This window comes from Larimichthys crocea, chromosome XVI (genome assembly GCF_000972845.2).
Source record: "Larimichthys crocea isolate SSNF chromosome XVI, L_crocea_2.0, whole genome shotgun sequence".
NCBI classification, from domain to species: Eukaryota; Metazoa; Chordata; class Actinopteri; family Sciaenidae; genus Larimichthys; species Larimichthys crocea.
In genome coordinates this window covers 22900602-22916694 of record NC_040026.1, presented here as the reverse complement: position 1 = coordinate 22916694, position 16093 = coordinate 22900602, and the positions used below count along the sequence as shown (strand labels likewise).

At 42.9% G+C, this 16093-nt stretch overlaps 1 protein-coding gene across 3 annotated transcripts in view; it reads left to right on the top strand.

Annotated features, from left to right (window-relative positions):
• Nucleotides 1-16093, top strand: part of myo1d (myosin 1D) — an 80708-nt gene that overhangs the window by 20106 nt on the left and 44509 nt on the right. For all 3 annotated transcript variants that reach the window (XM_027289322.1, XM_027289323.1, XM_027289324.1), the window contains exons 8-12: nt 133-336; nt 658-803; nt 1916-2030; nt 2124-2294; nt 15662-15732. In XM_027289322.1, the coding sequence (XP_027145123.1) occupies nt 133-336; nt 658-803; nt 1916-2030; nt 2124-2294; nt 15662-15732 (707 nt within the window). The remainder of the gene's footprint in view (nt 1-132; nt 337-657; nt 804-1915; nt 2031-2123; nt 2295-15661; nt 15733-16093) is intronic.

Below are 16093 nucleotides of genomic sequence, written 5' to 3'. Positions count from 1 at the left end.
GTAGCTGATATTCACCAAGACGCTTCCTCATTACTGCTGCGTGTTCTCTCAGATGCTGCAGGATTTGGCTCAAAGACACAACTTCTTATGTTGCACCTTTTCATTAGCTGTCCCACGTGGCTTCTCTTCCAGGGCAACCTGACTTTCGGTGTGGACGGCGACGTGACCTTGATAGAGAACCCGAAGCTGGTGTCTGTGATCAGAGACCTGCTGTCCACCAAAGAAGAAAACGTGGAGAAGGCCCTGCTGTACCGCACCGTGGCCACGGGTCGAGATGTCATCGAAAAACAGCACACGACGCAAGAGGCCAGCTACGGACGAGACGCTCTAGCCAAGGTGATTGCTGGGGGAGATAGAGAATGACATGTTGTGGGTCAGCTGACGGCCTCGGGGTGGTGACATTTAGCTGAATGCACGGCGATATTTCAGCTGCGATTCACACCAGCGTGAGTCACACTGTTATGACTGCAGACTGTGCAGGGAGTAATGTATGTAGGCAGATGGAAGAGCAGCACTGTGGGCTGCGAACAAAAGTCTGACATTTCTCTCAGCGGACCCGTCGGTAACTGTTAATTATCTGCGTGGGCTAAACTCCTCCGTGCCTCTGAGCAAGGCACCTGCTCACATGTATTCATCCTAACACTGTGTCGCCCTCAGGCCATGTACGAGCGTCTGTTCTGCTGGATTGTGGGACGGATCAATGACATCATCGAGGTGAAAAACTACGACGCCAAAGTCCACGGGAAGAACACGGTCATCGGGGTGCTGGACATCTATGGTTTCGAGATTTTCCAGAACAACAGGTTTGGATGACACCAATATAAAACATAAAATCTTATTACATCTGTGTTTTAAGTTCCACCTCTCTCTGAATGTGACACTCAAAGGTTTAAAGGTTTGGAGTCACCTGTTCTCTTGGTGTCCACACAGTGTTGCATGACAGGAAAAGAAACTTTTAGAACTATTTTAACTCCCAAATATTCTTTTGAATTTGAATTTCCTATCCAGTCCACTTATCATTCCACTGGAATTAACAGAATAAACCTGAGTTTACAAAACCTGAAGGTTTTCCCTTTAACAGGAAACTTAAATATAGTTTGGGAAAATATATTTTAGCATCATCTTGACTAAAACAACCAGATTTCATGCAGGTCCACTTGAATATCTGCTCTTCCTCAGTCACATGCACATAGCACACTGCTTCCTGCAGGGCTAATGAGGCCACGCCCCCTACCTGCACAGGTGATTTCTGTACCTGGACCACACTTTAAAACCCAGAGCACACAGAGACTGTGTGAAGACACACATGTGAGCTCGTGGACTACATATTTATATTTAATTGTTTTATTTTGCATGTCTGCCTATGACAAAACAAAATATTTGGATATGATTCAGTTTGTTTAAATTATCCCAGATTTACAGTTAATTCACATAAATTTCCATTAATTCCCATGGAGTTTCCGAATTGGAATGTTTCCAAAATTCCCCAGCTTAACTTTCCAGAAATTTACCAGAACTTTTCCACCCCTTTGCAGCCCTACTCCAAAGTGTGTCCAGCTGATATTCTAGCTGTGCGAACCTGAGACCAAACTTTTATTTCTGTTTTGAAGTTTTCATCTTTTTATTTCACCTCGTTATAGTAATTATAAGCAAACAGGAACCTGTTCTTGTTTAAACCTGCACTGATCCTGATACAGATACTCTTTTACCAACAGCTGCTTATTCCTGATATTCTTCTTTAACCACCACTTACAAAATCAAAGCTGTTTGTACAGGTTTTACAAAATAAAAGCATGAAAGACCGTTTAAAAAAACATCAAGTCGTCCTCTCAGCCAAACTTTTGAATGATGGTGTGCGTGTCTGCATTCATAACATAATATTAACATTCACTCTGCTCTGTTTCATGTGCTGCAGCTTTGAACAGTTCTGCATCAATTACTGTAACGAAAAGCTGCAGCAGCTTTTCATCCAGCTGGTGCTCAAGCAGGAACAGGAAGAGTATCAACGGGAAGGCATCCCATGGAAACATGTAAGTACGATACTGCGTCATGTCATCTTAGAGGCTGATTCCTAAATGGATGTTTGACTTTGTTTTTTGATCCTCTGTGTCCTTCCTCGTCAGATCGATTACTTCAATAATCAGATCATCGTGGATCTGGTGGAGCAGCAGCATAAGGGCATCTTCTCTGTGCTGGATGAAGCCTGCATGAACGTGGGCAAAGTCACAGACGAGGTTTTCCTCCAGGGACTCAACGGAAAACTGGCCAAACACGCCCACTACACCAGCCGCAAGGTAGGAAACGCTGAACGCAGAGCGGACGTTTGCTTTCCAGTGCACAACATCGACATCAGAAAATCATTTGATGGGTTTGAATCAACATCATACTCACGTCTCCTGTTACGTTTATCAGTTAGTTACACACAGTTTGCAGTATTTTTTTAAACTACTGAAGTCAAACAAAGTAGTCAAATTAATCAGCACATATTCTGATAATTAATAAAGTTCATTATAAAGCAAAAATGGCTTCACAAATGTGAGAATTTGCTCATAGGGAACTGAATATTTATTCTCTGCATTTTCTGACTTTTCATAGATGAATCCAAATTTATTTGGAAATATCCATGATGGTTCATGTTTATCACAGATTCCTGGCACGTAAATAACCAAGACAAACGATAAAATGTAATTAAAATGTAAACGTGGAGCATCGTATCAGCGAGTGGTGATGCGGCATGATGCTGTTGTAACCTGAGAACAGCAGAGGGCAGATTACACCGCGCAGTAAGTAACCATTAGCAGCAGAGAGGAGAGGCTGAACATGATCCTGTTAGCTTTAATAATCAGGAAGGCTTACAGTCTAATTCGCTCTAATGGCCTGTGCAGGCGGACAAAACTTAAACCAATTCACTTTACAAACATCCTCGCTTTCAGTTTGGGATCAGATGGCTCCGATAAGGTGAAGGTCACTCATGTTCACTGATCCGGGGTCAGTGTGTGTGTGTGTAAGTTTCTCTGCACATGTTTAACATGTAAAAAAAAGGGATGTTTGATAAAGTCAAGCAGTGTTTTTAACACGACTGCGCTTTCCTCTGCGGACACAAGGGGGCATCAGCTGCCCGAGAGAGCGAGCCGGAGTCTGACTCGACACTTTGCACACAAGTGATGTCACTGTCAGCCAATGGGAGCGTGGCAGAGCCGGCGCTCGGCCGGAGAGAGAGAGAGGGAGGTGAAGGGGGATGTATTTACAAATTTATGAGGGAGAAGTGGGAGGAAGAGAGATGGTGATGCTACAGAAATGAGCGATGAGAAGTCGTAAACATCTGCACACTGTACATCAGAACACTTAAAGCAACAGGCGACAAAGTGATGCAGAGAGAGAGAGAGAGAGCAGTGAGCCTGCAGACTGCTGCTGCACCTTCACGTGAACAAAGCCAACTGAAAATAAAGAAAGATAGTGGTGTGCTGCAGGCTGTATTGATCGCTGAAGCTTCACTCTCATCTTCTCATCTTGGAGTCAATATGCTCCCTGCTGTCGCCCCTCTGCTGCTCCCTGACCTCCTCCTCCTCCTCATCCTCCTCCTCCTCCTTTGGCAGCGAGACATGTGAAACTTACAGCGATCCAGCTGCTACTTCCTGGAACCAATATTGGTATGAATCAATATTAGCCAGAAATCTTTCTTCTGTACTGTCTGGAGTCCTGTTGCCAGGCAACCTTAACATAATGGACTTTTTTTTGTCAGGGAGTAGTGTGAATTGTTGGGGGGCTTTAGTGGATCTCCAGGGAATAGACAGTGTGTATTACCATTTAGATTAACAGTCATGGGAGTTAATATCGCCAAAGTGCTTCCAGATAACTTTTAATGTTGTCACTGAAATGAATCTGTGGGCACGTCCACTGAGGCGAAGGGAGCCGTCTGCCTGATGGCTGCTCGCACCGTCGCCATGCGTTATAAACCATTCTTTAAAAGTGAGTTCAAGTGTTGCCCGTGTACAACATTCAGAGTTTTTAAATGAGCCATGCTACAAAATCTAACTGCATTGACCAACCTCGACTTTCTTTATTAAAAGTTTTTCATCAGAGAAACACGTACAAGTATTCAGAGTATAAAGAGGAACATAGTCGTGGTGGTTCAGTTTGTTTGGGTAGAAAAACTGGCACACACAGCGTTTCATACAAAGGACACAACAGAGCCACGAGCGCTGGATGAATCGTCGATTTGAGCAACAATGAGCTCCTCTTTGTGGTTTGCGGTGATAAATTATCGTCTGTGGACCTGTAAATTGATAACAGGGTGATTAATTATCCCATGTGGACATTAATTGAAAAGGTAAATCAGCAGGACCGTCATGTCTAATTAGACATTTTGCTCTCAGCTCTCTTAGTGGTTGGAGAAATGCTTGCAGTGTTGTGATTAAATGTTTTTTATGTTTTTGGTTGTTCTTTATATTCTTTATTAATCGGGGGAATTTAATTTACACACTTTTGCTGGTAATCCTGCACACACATGCACTCACACAGGACATGCATTAATGCAGTGATGCTATAATGTCGGTAATCCAAGCAGTCCAGAGCACAGACATCTCTCCATCTACCAGTCAACCCTCCATCCTTTGGACTTGCACCTTCCAGCTACTACAGGCTTTTGTTTCTAATCATATATATATCTTGTATTAGTAAATCAAACTTGTTTTTGAATCTTTAAATATCATTTTATTTTATACTCTTTACTTGTGTGACCTTCCTCCTTTTTGGAGGGTTTCTTCAATTTCAGGAGTGAGAATATTATTCACATGGATTCAGGCGGACAGCAGACGGCAGAGCTGATGTTCTGAGCTGAGATCTGGACTGTTTACCGTCCTCCACAAGCGAATTTATAACCTGACACGTGGACAAAACATGAGCGATCTGCACAAAGAGGAGCTGCACGTTTATAGCTCCCTGCATTGCTGGAATAATTACAATAAATAATACACGGGAAATCATTTTAATATATATTTTACTCTATTCTTTGTCAACAATCCGTCACCATAGCAACACAGCGTCATCCGTGTTGCGTGTCAGTTTGCTCTCCCGCTGTCCTCCTGAGTGCAGCATCACTCTCAAGACAAAGACAAAAGAGAGAAAGAAATACTCTGTCTGGATGTGAGTGTGACCCAGAATAGAAAGTCCTAGCCCACACTCAGGATGCAAATTAGCTGCCGGGGGAAAGTTTCAAAGTGTACAGGAGCCGTGCAGACTTGAAACACCCACCGTTGCTCTCCAGCCTCATAGCTCACATCTCCTCGAGCCTGTCTGCCAGGATAAAAGTGGGAAGGTGGAAATAAAGATGAAGTGAGAGAGGAAGAGAGGCGCGCAGCGAGAGGCTGAGAATTAAATGTGAGGTGTACACATCAAGGAGAGAAAAAGGCTGAGGCAAACTAATGCTGGAAATACAGGCAGTGATGTCGCACTATATATTTCATATTAACAAAGGATCAAATGATGTATAATGTGAAATGGGTGACAGGACCACAGGGAATTATCGCCCAAATCTGCAGCTCCCCTTGGGGTTTACTGGTCCACAAACTTGGCTCTCATCAACCTCATTTTCAGCAGCAGAAAGCTCTAATAAAACATGACAAACAAAGTCAGCAACGAGCTGACGAACACGGCGAAACATTCAGCAGCTGAAAAGACGATGATGGATGGATAAACAATTTAAAAGTTCTGATCATTTTATGATCAGCTTCTTCATGCAGTGTTCCACAGTGAAATATCTCAGATTTATGGGAAATAAATCTCATCCAATGATTCAGCGCGCACTTAAAACACCTTGTGTTGCTTTATAAAGCTAGTTGCTTGACAACTCAGTTGCTGAGCAACTCCCTCCGCCGAGGACAGACATGAAACATAGATCAAAACTTTAGAAACCACAAATTCTGAAAACCTGCATTTGAGATTCATGCTCTCTCTCTGCTGCCGCCACAAAACAAACAAAATATCACGGTGTTCAACATGTGCATTCGAGCCTCACTGCCAAGAACTGAAGACGTATAGAAAGAAAATGAGTCAGAGATCTATTCCAGGAGATGTTCCTGTAACACAATCTGTGTGGCTCAGCCTCCTTCCAGTACCGAAGATGCCCAACTCTGTCTACAGCACACACAGCCCGTCCTTGTGGTTAACCCGGTCCGTTCCTTCATTCACTAGATACACAATGTATGAGACATGGCTGCGTACAAAGCACGTTTGCACTGTCCTGGAAAGACCTGATCACTGATCAAAAGCAGACGGAGGAAAGGGAGTTGGGATCACTAACAGATGCACTCTGTTGTGTCTTTTAAACTTTGACATCTCAATATGTCATGTCGCTTTGCAGCCTGCTGATGAGAACTTCTTTTCATCGGCTTCCAGGCTTCTCAGCCTCGTTGTGAATGAATCAGACACTTTTGATGCATGGCAGCCACGGGCTTGTTTACAGAGAGACGTCTCACCTAAAGAGAAACGCTTAGATCCGATGTGCTGCTTCGCTCGTGCGGCGGTGCGGCTGTCTCCACTGCTAAACTCCACACTTTCATCACACTGAACTTTAACTAGTTTCATAAATGTTTTACCCGTGTTGAGTGAACTGGCAGCAAACTGCGCACTTCTTCGCTTTTGATGCTATTTTTAGGTCACTGCACCACAAACCAAACTGGCTGGTTGTTTTCTTTATTTTTCTTAAATTGTTTTTCTTGTGTGCCGTAGATCTATTAAAAATCTGCCACTACGCATGCAGGTGCACAGCTGTGCAGAAAACTAAATACATGAGGTTAAAGATAGAAGTTGGGCTGTGCAGTTTTTTACCAATGACGCTATAAATAATGGACAGTATATGTGTGCATATGAACCATTTTGAAGCTTTTGAAGTATTTATATTCCGCCTCCCGGCTCATCTAAAAATCGGCAAAGATGTCAGCAACAACCTGTCAATCAAAGCGTCCACGCTCTTAATCCTGCATAACTTTAAGCCTTAATATAATGTGAACAGGTGAGTTGTATATAAATTCACCCTCAGTACAGTTGTCATGAACGGGGAAATTAGCTACAGAGACCAAAACTGTTTTTTGTACCAGGCTGTAAACATGTTTATTTCTGCTGTGAAACATGGGGACTTATGGAGACTGACTCACTTCTGGAGCCAGCCTCAAGTGGACGTTTGAGGAACTGCAGGTTTCAGCATTTCGGCATTGGCTTCACTTCACAGCCATGGAGGTTACCGCTTGGTATTTAATGGAAGTTGTTGGATTGCTCGAAATCCCCCCAAGTCCCATAAGAAGTACAACACATCATATAGTTATCAGTAACATTTACAACAGTAAGTTAACAGTTTTTTGTAGTTTTATAGTGCAGCTTCATCCCGATCAACAACATCGTACATCACAGGAGATGTAACGTTAATTATTTCATTGTTCCGAACCTCTGACCTTGAATTAAGATCAGACGCAGACCTTTTGATACAGTAAGGATTTAATTGGTCACAGATCTGACAAAACTGTGAATCTAACAGTTCAACTGTCACTGTGCCAGTTGGTTGCTACTAGCAACAGCATGTCGGACCAACTACTGTTGGCAGAAAAACATACAAAGAGCCACAGTGTTGCACTGGGTGACATCTTCCTTCATTAACGTGAACATAGAGTTGCTGCTGTAAATACTCCCTCAGTGCACCCAGAGGAGTAATAACCCTCAGCTAAAAATAGTCCCTAAATAATGCAGCACTGCCATGTGCTGAGTAATGTTTGCTAAAAACTATTTTAGGAAATTATTGAGCCTTTTTCTAAAGATGAATTTCTACATTTGTGGTGATGAAATCGGATTTAATTATCACCCAACTTGCTGCCATCAGCTCCCCAGAGCCTTATCTCAGTGTTTCTGTGTTTTTGGATCAGTCTCGCTCTTATCAGCGCCGCTTCTCCATTTTTATATCGTGATGATGCGACATGTCTTGTGTCTGTCTCTGCTGCCCTCAGGAGGACAAAAATCACATTCTTCTCTGGCGTCTCTGGTAGAAGTCCGAATGTATTGCGAGTTATTTCTTTTGTAACTGAAGCATCAACATGCTCCTTATTCTCTTAATCAGTACTTGTATCTCCTGCCTCTCTGTGCTGTCTTTATTTATTACTTAATTATCTCATCTGCCTCCATGTTTATGTTTCCTTAAGTGCCTCAGCACATGGCACATACAGGTGCAGCATACTAATAGGATGTAAAGTGTGTGTGTCTCCCGCATGCTGCTGCTACATGTATGAATGGATGTCAGGGGTCTGCGCTAAGTGGTAAAGCTTTCATGGGCCATGTGTTGGTGATGCTAATCACCGAGGTGCTGTGTTCATTAGCTGCAGGGAGGCACAAGGTCATCAGTAGCATTAAGGACATATAGAGAAGTCTAACTGATGTCCGTGGGAGCTTGAAGCAGCTTGGTGGGTTGTACTCATGTATAAGTCTGGAGTGAGGATGTAGCTCGATGCTCAGCGTTTTAATACCCTGACAGCTGCCAGTCAGTGCATTGGGCATGAGATGCAAAATCCACCTCCTCATCTGCCGCCTGGATTAGCTCCTGTGGTACCCACTGTGAGTTCTTGACATGTTTGGAGACAGTCAGACGCTGCTCATCGGGAGGTCTGGCTCACACTCTGGTGGATGGCTGTTTAGTCCAGAGGCTGGAGAGCAGGAGGGCACAGGTGGCAAACAGGAGAGGAGTGGATAAGAGTTAGGGAAGGTCAGATTGACGTGGGGCTTTATCTTTTACTGGAATAATCTGTGTGTGCAGACACATTAAGATGAACGGAGAATCTACCAGTTTTGTTTTTCTTTACACAGATGAAGTTGTTTCGGGTGTCCACACATTTTTGAGATTACAGATCGGATCAGATCTGTTTTTTCCTAATCCAAATCCTGTTTGTATGCATTCCCAGTTCTCAGTCCTAATCTGATGATCTTCATAGCTCTGAATCAGGACATTCATGACAAAAGAAAAAAGACCTAGGCACACAAAATAGGATTTATTTTTTGCGTTAAGTTCGATGGTCAGTTTTCAGCTGTTCTGTTTGTCAGGGTGTCCCACATGGCTCTGTACTCGGCCCACTTCTTTTTACTATTTTTATCAATAATTTGGGTCAAGACATGACAGATGCTCGTTTTCATTTGTATGCCGATGATGTGGTTATTTACTGCAGTGTGTCAGCCATCGCTGACCACTTGCAAAGTGCTTTTAATGTTGAAACGATAAAGAAAAACAAAGACGTATGTAGTTTTCTCTTGACAAGAGTAGACCACAGAATATTCCTTCAATAGTTATTCTTAAAGGAAAGTTAACAGATCCAACTGCAGGTGTAGGTGTTTGAATGAGTCTTCTTGTTAAAGATGTAGTAGATCAAAACCTACATGGTACCAACCAGGTTTGTTCATATTGCTGCGTTCATCATAATTCCAGATAACGTCTCTGTCTGTGCACAGCAGCAGAGCGAGGTGGAGATCGTCCGCTAGTTAACCGCTCGTGAATGACGTCACTCTGATTGTAGATTGGATCTTTTAGATAGTATCAAGTGTGTAATTAACAGAGACCATATCTTTTTCAACACGTGGTTCTTCCCTCGGATGAACGTCATTCAAACATCTCCGTCACTGAAGGCCGTAGCGTGAGTCACATAATTCCTATCCGACTATTTAGTTTATATAACGGGTATGTCCTGATGTTAAAGCTTTCGGGTGGTGCTTCTGTCACCGCTGAGGAACCTCACGGCCATCTGTGGCCTGATTACGCTGCTCTATATTCTCCACAAAGTAATGGAGGCGCTCGTAGTAATCTGTCTTCTCTCTGCAAACAATATCTTAATGCACAGCACAGTAATAAAGGTGAAAATGTTGTCGCGTTAACACTGGGTGCTGCTGCAGCGTGTACCTGACACAGTCAGTCCACCATGTTCGTGTTACTGCCTCCCCCTTTCTGTCTCTCGCCTTCTCACCTCAGGTTTTGTTCGCAGTTTTCCTGCCTGTGTTTCTCTGCGCCTGTCTCTGATTTATATGTCCCTGTGGCCGCCTTTGTCTTTAATAAAACGCCTTTATGTTTAAAAAAACTAAGTCTGTGCATCTCATATTCAAGATAATTATCTTTTTCTTCATGCGTCACCTTTTTGCCCCCTTTTTTCTTCTACCTCCGTCTCATTTCAGTGCCGGAAATCTCCTTAATTAATCTGCTAATTTGGCTATCCGTAATTACTCCTATACAGACAAGAATATAATTCAAATGATGAAGATGGCTTCAGAAGATGAATTATTTTGCTGCTGCCACTTCACACTGAAAGAAAGTCAAATAAACGTATGCCATGGAGCTGAGAAGAGTTGATTAATCAGCTATTTTGATCATTTATTAATCATTGAAGTCATTCTTTAAGTAAATATGCTGCTTCCAGCATCTGGAGTGTCATCATTTATTATTTATCGTTATCTTTTGTTACTGTAAATTGGTTTTTGGATTGTTTTCGGACAAAACAAGCAACTTGACGCCGTTTGTCACCTTGAGCTTTGGGAAACTGCGAGCCTCAGCGTTTCAACAGATCAAACGATTCATCGGAAAAATAATCATGCTACCACACATGCTACCGGTATTTAATTTTGTAACCTTTGCGGCCCTGAGAGAAGCTTGCTGAATCCGCTCTTCTCCCTGCTTGACATTCATGGAGTGATACGCCTGAAGCTGCTCAGCATAATCGGCGTTCGACCGCCTGAATTAGCATCACTAGCCTTTCCACTGGAACAACCGGGGATTAAGTGTGTTGCTTTACATTTAATGTTTAAATTTACTCCGTGCACAGTCGAGGTTTCCACCGGCAACCATCAAGTTTCTTTTCTTAGAACTGATTTATGATAAACAAATAAATATAACAAGCACTTAAACTTGTACTGGCAACACAAATAACATAAACATCAACAGAATTGTAATAATTATTCATCATCACTTAAACTTTTGCGCTTGATTAATCATTTATTGTCTGTAAAATATTAAAAATGTGGACTAGTAGCTGGAGAGATGCCAGTTTACCTCCTCGAGCATGGTACCGAACCCCAAACTGCTCCCGGGGTGCCGCTACGTGGCAGCCCATCACTCCACCACCTCTCCCATCACCATCATTTCCATGTCTGTGAGTGAGGGATCGACAAAGTAAACCTTCTTCCTTCTGTATTACCAAGAAAAAGAACATTCACTCATTCATACTTATTAGTTGTTTAGGAAATGACTTTCAAAGCCAGACAAAGCTCCACACTCTCCTTCAGTTTGCTTTCTTAGTTTGACTCGATCCCTGGCTGACTACAGCATCATTATTTTGTCATTTCATCTCAATAATTGTGCCAAACTTCAGACTGAAAACAAAGAAAGAAAGACTGAAGCCAAACTACTGTAACTTTACCCAGATCACACACAGGCTCTTCTGTGTGACCTCCTTTTGATAACTAATATAATAACTAATGCAGTTCACTGTATTTCTTCACCGAGCATCCCCTAAAACTGTAACTGTCACCGCCCGCCTCGCTCTTTGACAACCTCTGACTTAAACACCTCAGAGGTAATCGACGAATAATTGTAGAATATACTGTAACATCTCCGAGGAATAAACTCTGTAATATCACGTAAATATATTTGATCCGTATCAAGTCACAGTGTATTCCCGCTGTGGATCATTTCTTCTGAATAGTCTTAATATTAATCTCCCTCTCTCTCTGTCTCGTCTGTTGGCTCGTGCCTTCGTTCCTCTTCTCATTACGCTGACCTTGTTCCTATTAGTCTGCCCTCCCTCTCCACACACAGCCATCACCATCACACCCTCCATCTTAACATTAGGCCCGATCCCAAACACAGAGGAGGTGCTAATAATAACGCTGCCAACATGTGTGTGTGTGTGTGTGTGTGTGTCTGCATAGAGCATGTTTGTGTGTGTGTGTAGTGGAGTGTAACTGAGTGTGATGGATGAGGGGTAGTGCGGCTTCCAGCAGATGCAGGCTGTCTGTCTGACGGTGCATCTGTTTGTCTTTCTGTTCTGTGTGTTTGTGTGTTCTCCACCTGAAAACGTCTCCAGATAGATTATTTCTTTATTTTTAATTTTTTTAGGACATAAAGATCTTTTTGTGTCGCAGACTCTGAATTATGCAGCGTGGTTCATAACCGTTTTCTTCTCTTAGTTTGCTGAGCACGTTACTGTGAACAATAAAACAAAAAAAAAGAAACTCACTGGAAGCACTTCAGTGCTTCAGTGGACTTCTGAAGAGCCGGGGAAGTAAATAGTTTTTTGATTTCACTGAGGAATTTCACTTGGATCTGTCAGAGCTTTTCTGTGGGGACCTGCGTGCTTTTGATTTGGGCTCTGGACCCGAATCAAGGCTGACTGATTCATTCAGCTCTCTGAGCTTTTTATTGTGTTTACAATATTTCCTCTCAGAAGGGACTCTTCTGTCTTTCATTGTCTCTGTGTGTGTGTGTGTGTGTGCGTGTGTGTGAGTGTGTGCGTGTGCGCGCCGAGCCCTCCGGTGACTCATTCAACATTTTCTCAAAGTAACGGAGCACACTGTGTTGGCTCAGCTGACGGAAATAGCATCGCGGTAGAAGAGCGGAGTGGCTGTAAAAGTTTTATTTGTTGGCCGTCTCGTCCACGCTAGTGTCCAGTCTTATACAAACTTAAGTACAATACATGGCCAAAAGTATGTGGACAACCACACATTTCAGGTCGGATCTTGTTGTCGGACGTCTTCGTTCTTAAATCCCGGTCATTGATTAATCTGCCTCTGTTATTCAGGAAGGAGGCTGGCTGTCAGGGCAGGAGTCAGGATGTCGTCCATCTCAGAAGCCTCTCTGAATGATAGCTGACGGCTTCCGGGATGACTGCTGATATATGGAGCATCTGCAGTCCGATTAGCAACCCGATATGCAAAAAAATGACAAGAAAGACACATTTCAGCTCATCTCTATAACAGATATCTGCATATCTAATATCTAATACTTCATCTGGCGGTAGCTCACCTCTGCCGCTGCCACCAAAGCCTCCTCAAACATGACTGATCGTGCGATCACATGAACAGAAACCAGAAAGCTTCTCATGCCAAAGTCTTGATCCCTTGCGTACAGATTCTGCATCCATATGGAGATAGTTTGTAGACATTAGGCTGTAGTCTGTCCAGTTTAGCATCAAGAGACATCTGCAGGGATCTCTGAATGGATGAAGGAACACCAACCTCCCTCCAGCCAAACCTACTATACCCCATGACTTCAGCAGAACTGCCTCCCTGTGTCTCGCCCTACGAGGCTGACGAGAAACTCAGGAGTCATGATCGATGACCAGCTCACCTTCCCTGATCACAACATCAAAAAAATCAGGCCCTAACTGACTCAATATTCTACCCAACTCCTGATCCGGGTTGTGGTCGTGCACCAGAACACGGCGGTGTGCCTGGTTTTCAATCAACCGAAAAGGCCACATGTTACCCCGCTGACTTGCGGAGTCCAAACCAACCCGTGCTGTAGCTGCTGCTCGGAGGTATCAGGAGGGATGACATAAGAGACATGATTCCCCGTGAAGTCACATCTATATTTTTACATTTCTCTTTGTGTGCGGATGAAACAAAGATGATGCATCACGTTAAATTACACAGATATTGATCTGTTCGTTCTCCACAGCTTTAATGTGGCTGCTTCCTGCACTCTTAAAGACTAACCATTCTTCTGAAAGCACAGGATACCTCTCTCCACTCCCATCCGCCTCTAATCTCTGATGTGAGCGTTATATTTTCAGTGACAGGAAGCCGAATCATCATCAGAAGCTGCTTGAAGGTCGTGAGAGACCTCTCTGCGTTTCAGTGCATGCCTCCTCTGTCCTACATACAGGCATCAGTTCACAGACGCTCTTTTTTTAGCTCGTCTCTTCCTTCACGCTGCATTCCCCTCTCATCCTCTTCCTCCTCCTCAGCTCCTGTCTTACAGTCTCTGTTGCCCCCATTCTTGGATTTTATTCATCACATCTTGCACGTCGTCTCTCCGGCTGTCCTCCTCTCTCTCTCTCTGTTTTCTCTGAGACTTTATCCTCCCTGACAGTGTCGGTGTTTTCCACATCACTGCGTCTCTTATTGCAGAAGCTCGAGCTGTGTTAGGAATCATTCTTTGCTTTTCAGTTTAACCTGTTTAGAGTAGCAACAAAACAAATGTACCCAAAGAGTTTTGATAAGGAAAGTCCAAAATCTGCATTTTCAGGGGGGTTTAAAACAAACGATGAAATTATATTTAAGCCAAATTTATAGTTCTTATTTATTAGAGGAGGCTTCTCCTTCTCTGCTGATCGGTAGCTGTCGTATTTGTCACATTAGATCAGAATTTGTCATCTACATGAGCTGCAGATTTGAAGTCAGAAGAATTTTAGATATAAATGTAAATCTGGACATCATTTTTCAAAAGGTGGTTCTAAAATTCATCCTACAAACCTTTTCTGATTATGACTGAGTGCGTCCTGCACATTTATAGGAGTAAAGAGTGTCTTAACGAGCTCCTGAACCTGCAGCAGAAACCAAAAACTGCAAAGTTTTTATTGTTTTTATTGATCTTAAGTCACATTCCCACCTGGAAACTGTCCAGAACAGCCAGTCTGATCTGCTGACCAGCCGCTCAACTGGACCTGCTGATCCAGATTTATCCTCTAGAGTCAAACCAAAAACACATGATGATAACGATGTATTTAATTATTGAACAGTGAACATTTATTCAGTAGTTCTGCTGGTTTAATCTATTTAAAGATCATTTTTGTAGTAAATTAGCCGTCCGATGCGGGATTCGAACCGGGGCCAGCTGCAGCGAGGACTATAGCCTCCACACACGGGGCGGCCGCTCAACCCACCACGCTACCGGCCGGCCCGGTTTAATCTATTCTTGATGAATATATTCTGGCTCCATCCTGATTTGATGTCTTCAGTTTCACATCTTCTCTTTAATCGCGGCTTGCACAGTATGTTGCTGCTTCTCTAACACAGAAGTTATGGCACAACATTCATAACATGATGTGCACATCACTGCTTTGGGCAACTTGTGTGGGAAGTTTTAAACTTTTACCATCGACTGTTATCAGGGCTCAAAAGTCTGCAGTCTCTTTGACACATGAAACATGAAGTGTGTTTGTCTTATTGAATATTTATTATTAGGTCTATGCACTTTGTTTCAACTACGTGAAGAACTATTTAGACGACTTAAAAAGAGAAGTGTTCGGATGCTGCGATGATGACTCGCTGCATAATTTATGACGTTGCAACAAAGAGTGTTTATCTCGCCGGCCTGACAGCAGCAAAACAACTGAAACATCGTCATGTGTTCTCAAAGACGCCATTCAGAACAAAGAGCAGCGAGAAAACATTTTTAAATTTAGTCTGAAGAGGTGGAAAAAGTTTTATTTTGTATACACTTTATAGTTTGACTCATGTAGTTTGTTATGTAACACAGAGCAGAGAGGCTTCCTGTTGACTTCTGCTCATTAGGAGACACGGTGAACAAATGATAATGGGCTTGAACGCTCATGTTAATAACAAAGTAAACATTGATTTAATGCCAACACTAACGTAATATCATTTCACGTGTAAATCTAAAGCTTCATCATCTCTCTCTCTGCAGCTCTCACCGACTGACAAGAGCCTGGAGTTCGACAGAGACTTTCGCATCAGGCATTATGCAGGAGACGTGGTGTAAGTATCTTGAAGTTTGATTTGTTCAGGAAAAGCTTTCACCGCTGATTCATGCACCTTTCCCACATTTCTGTTAATACATATTCATGGCACAGCGCTGCCTACTGAAAGCACAGTGTTGTACTATTGGCCCAGCTCAGCAGCAGATGAGTGTTTGTGTTCCTAAATAAAAAACCTGAGGTTTTTTTGGGGGGGGGGACGTGGGAGCACCACTCATCCGTGTTGTCTTTATATTCTTTATATAACCCGAGTTATTTTTTTCTATTGAATCTTCTGGATTTAAATATTCGTCACCACTTTCTGAGTAGGATGCATAATTCCTTTGATTCCTCACTTTATATAACGCCTTTGATCGAGTCGG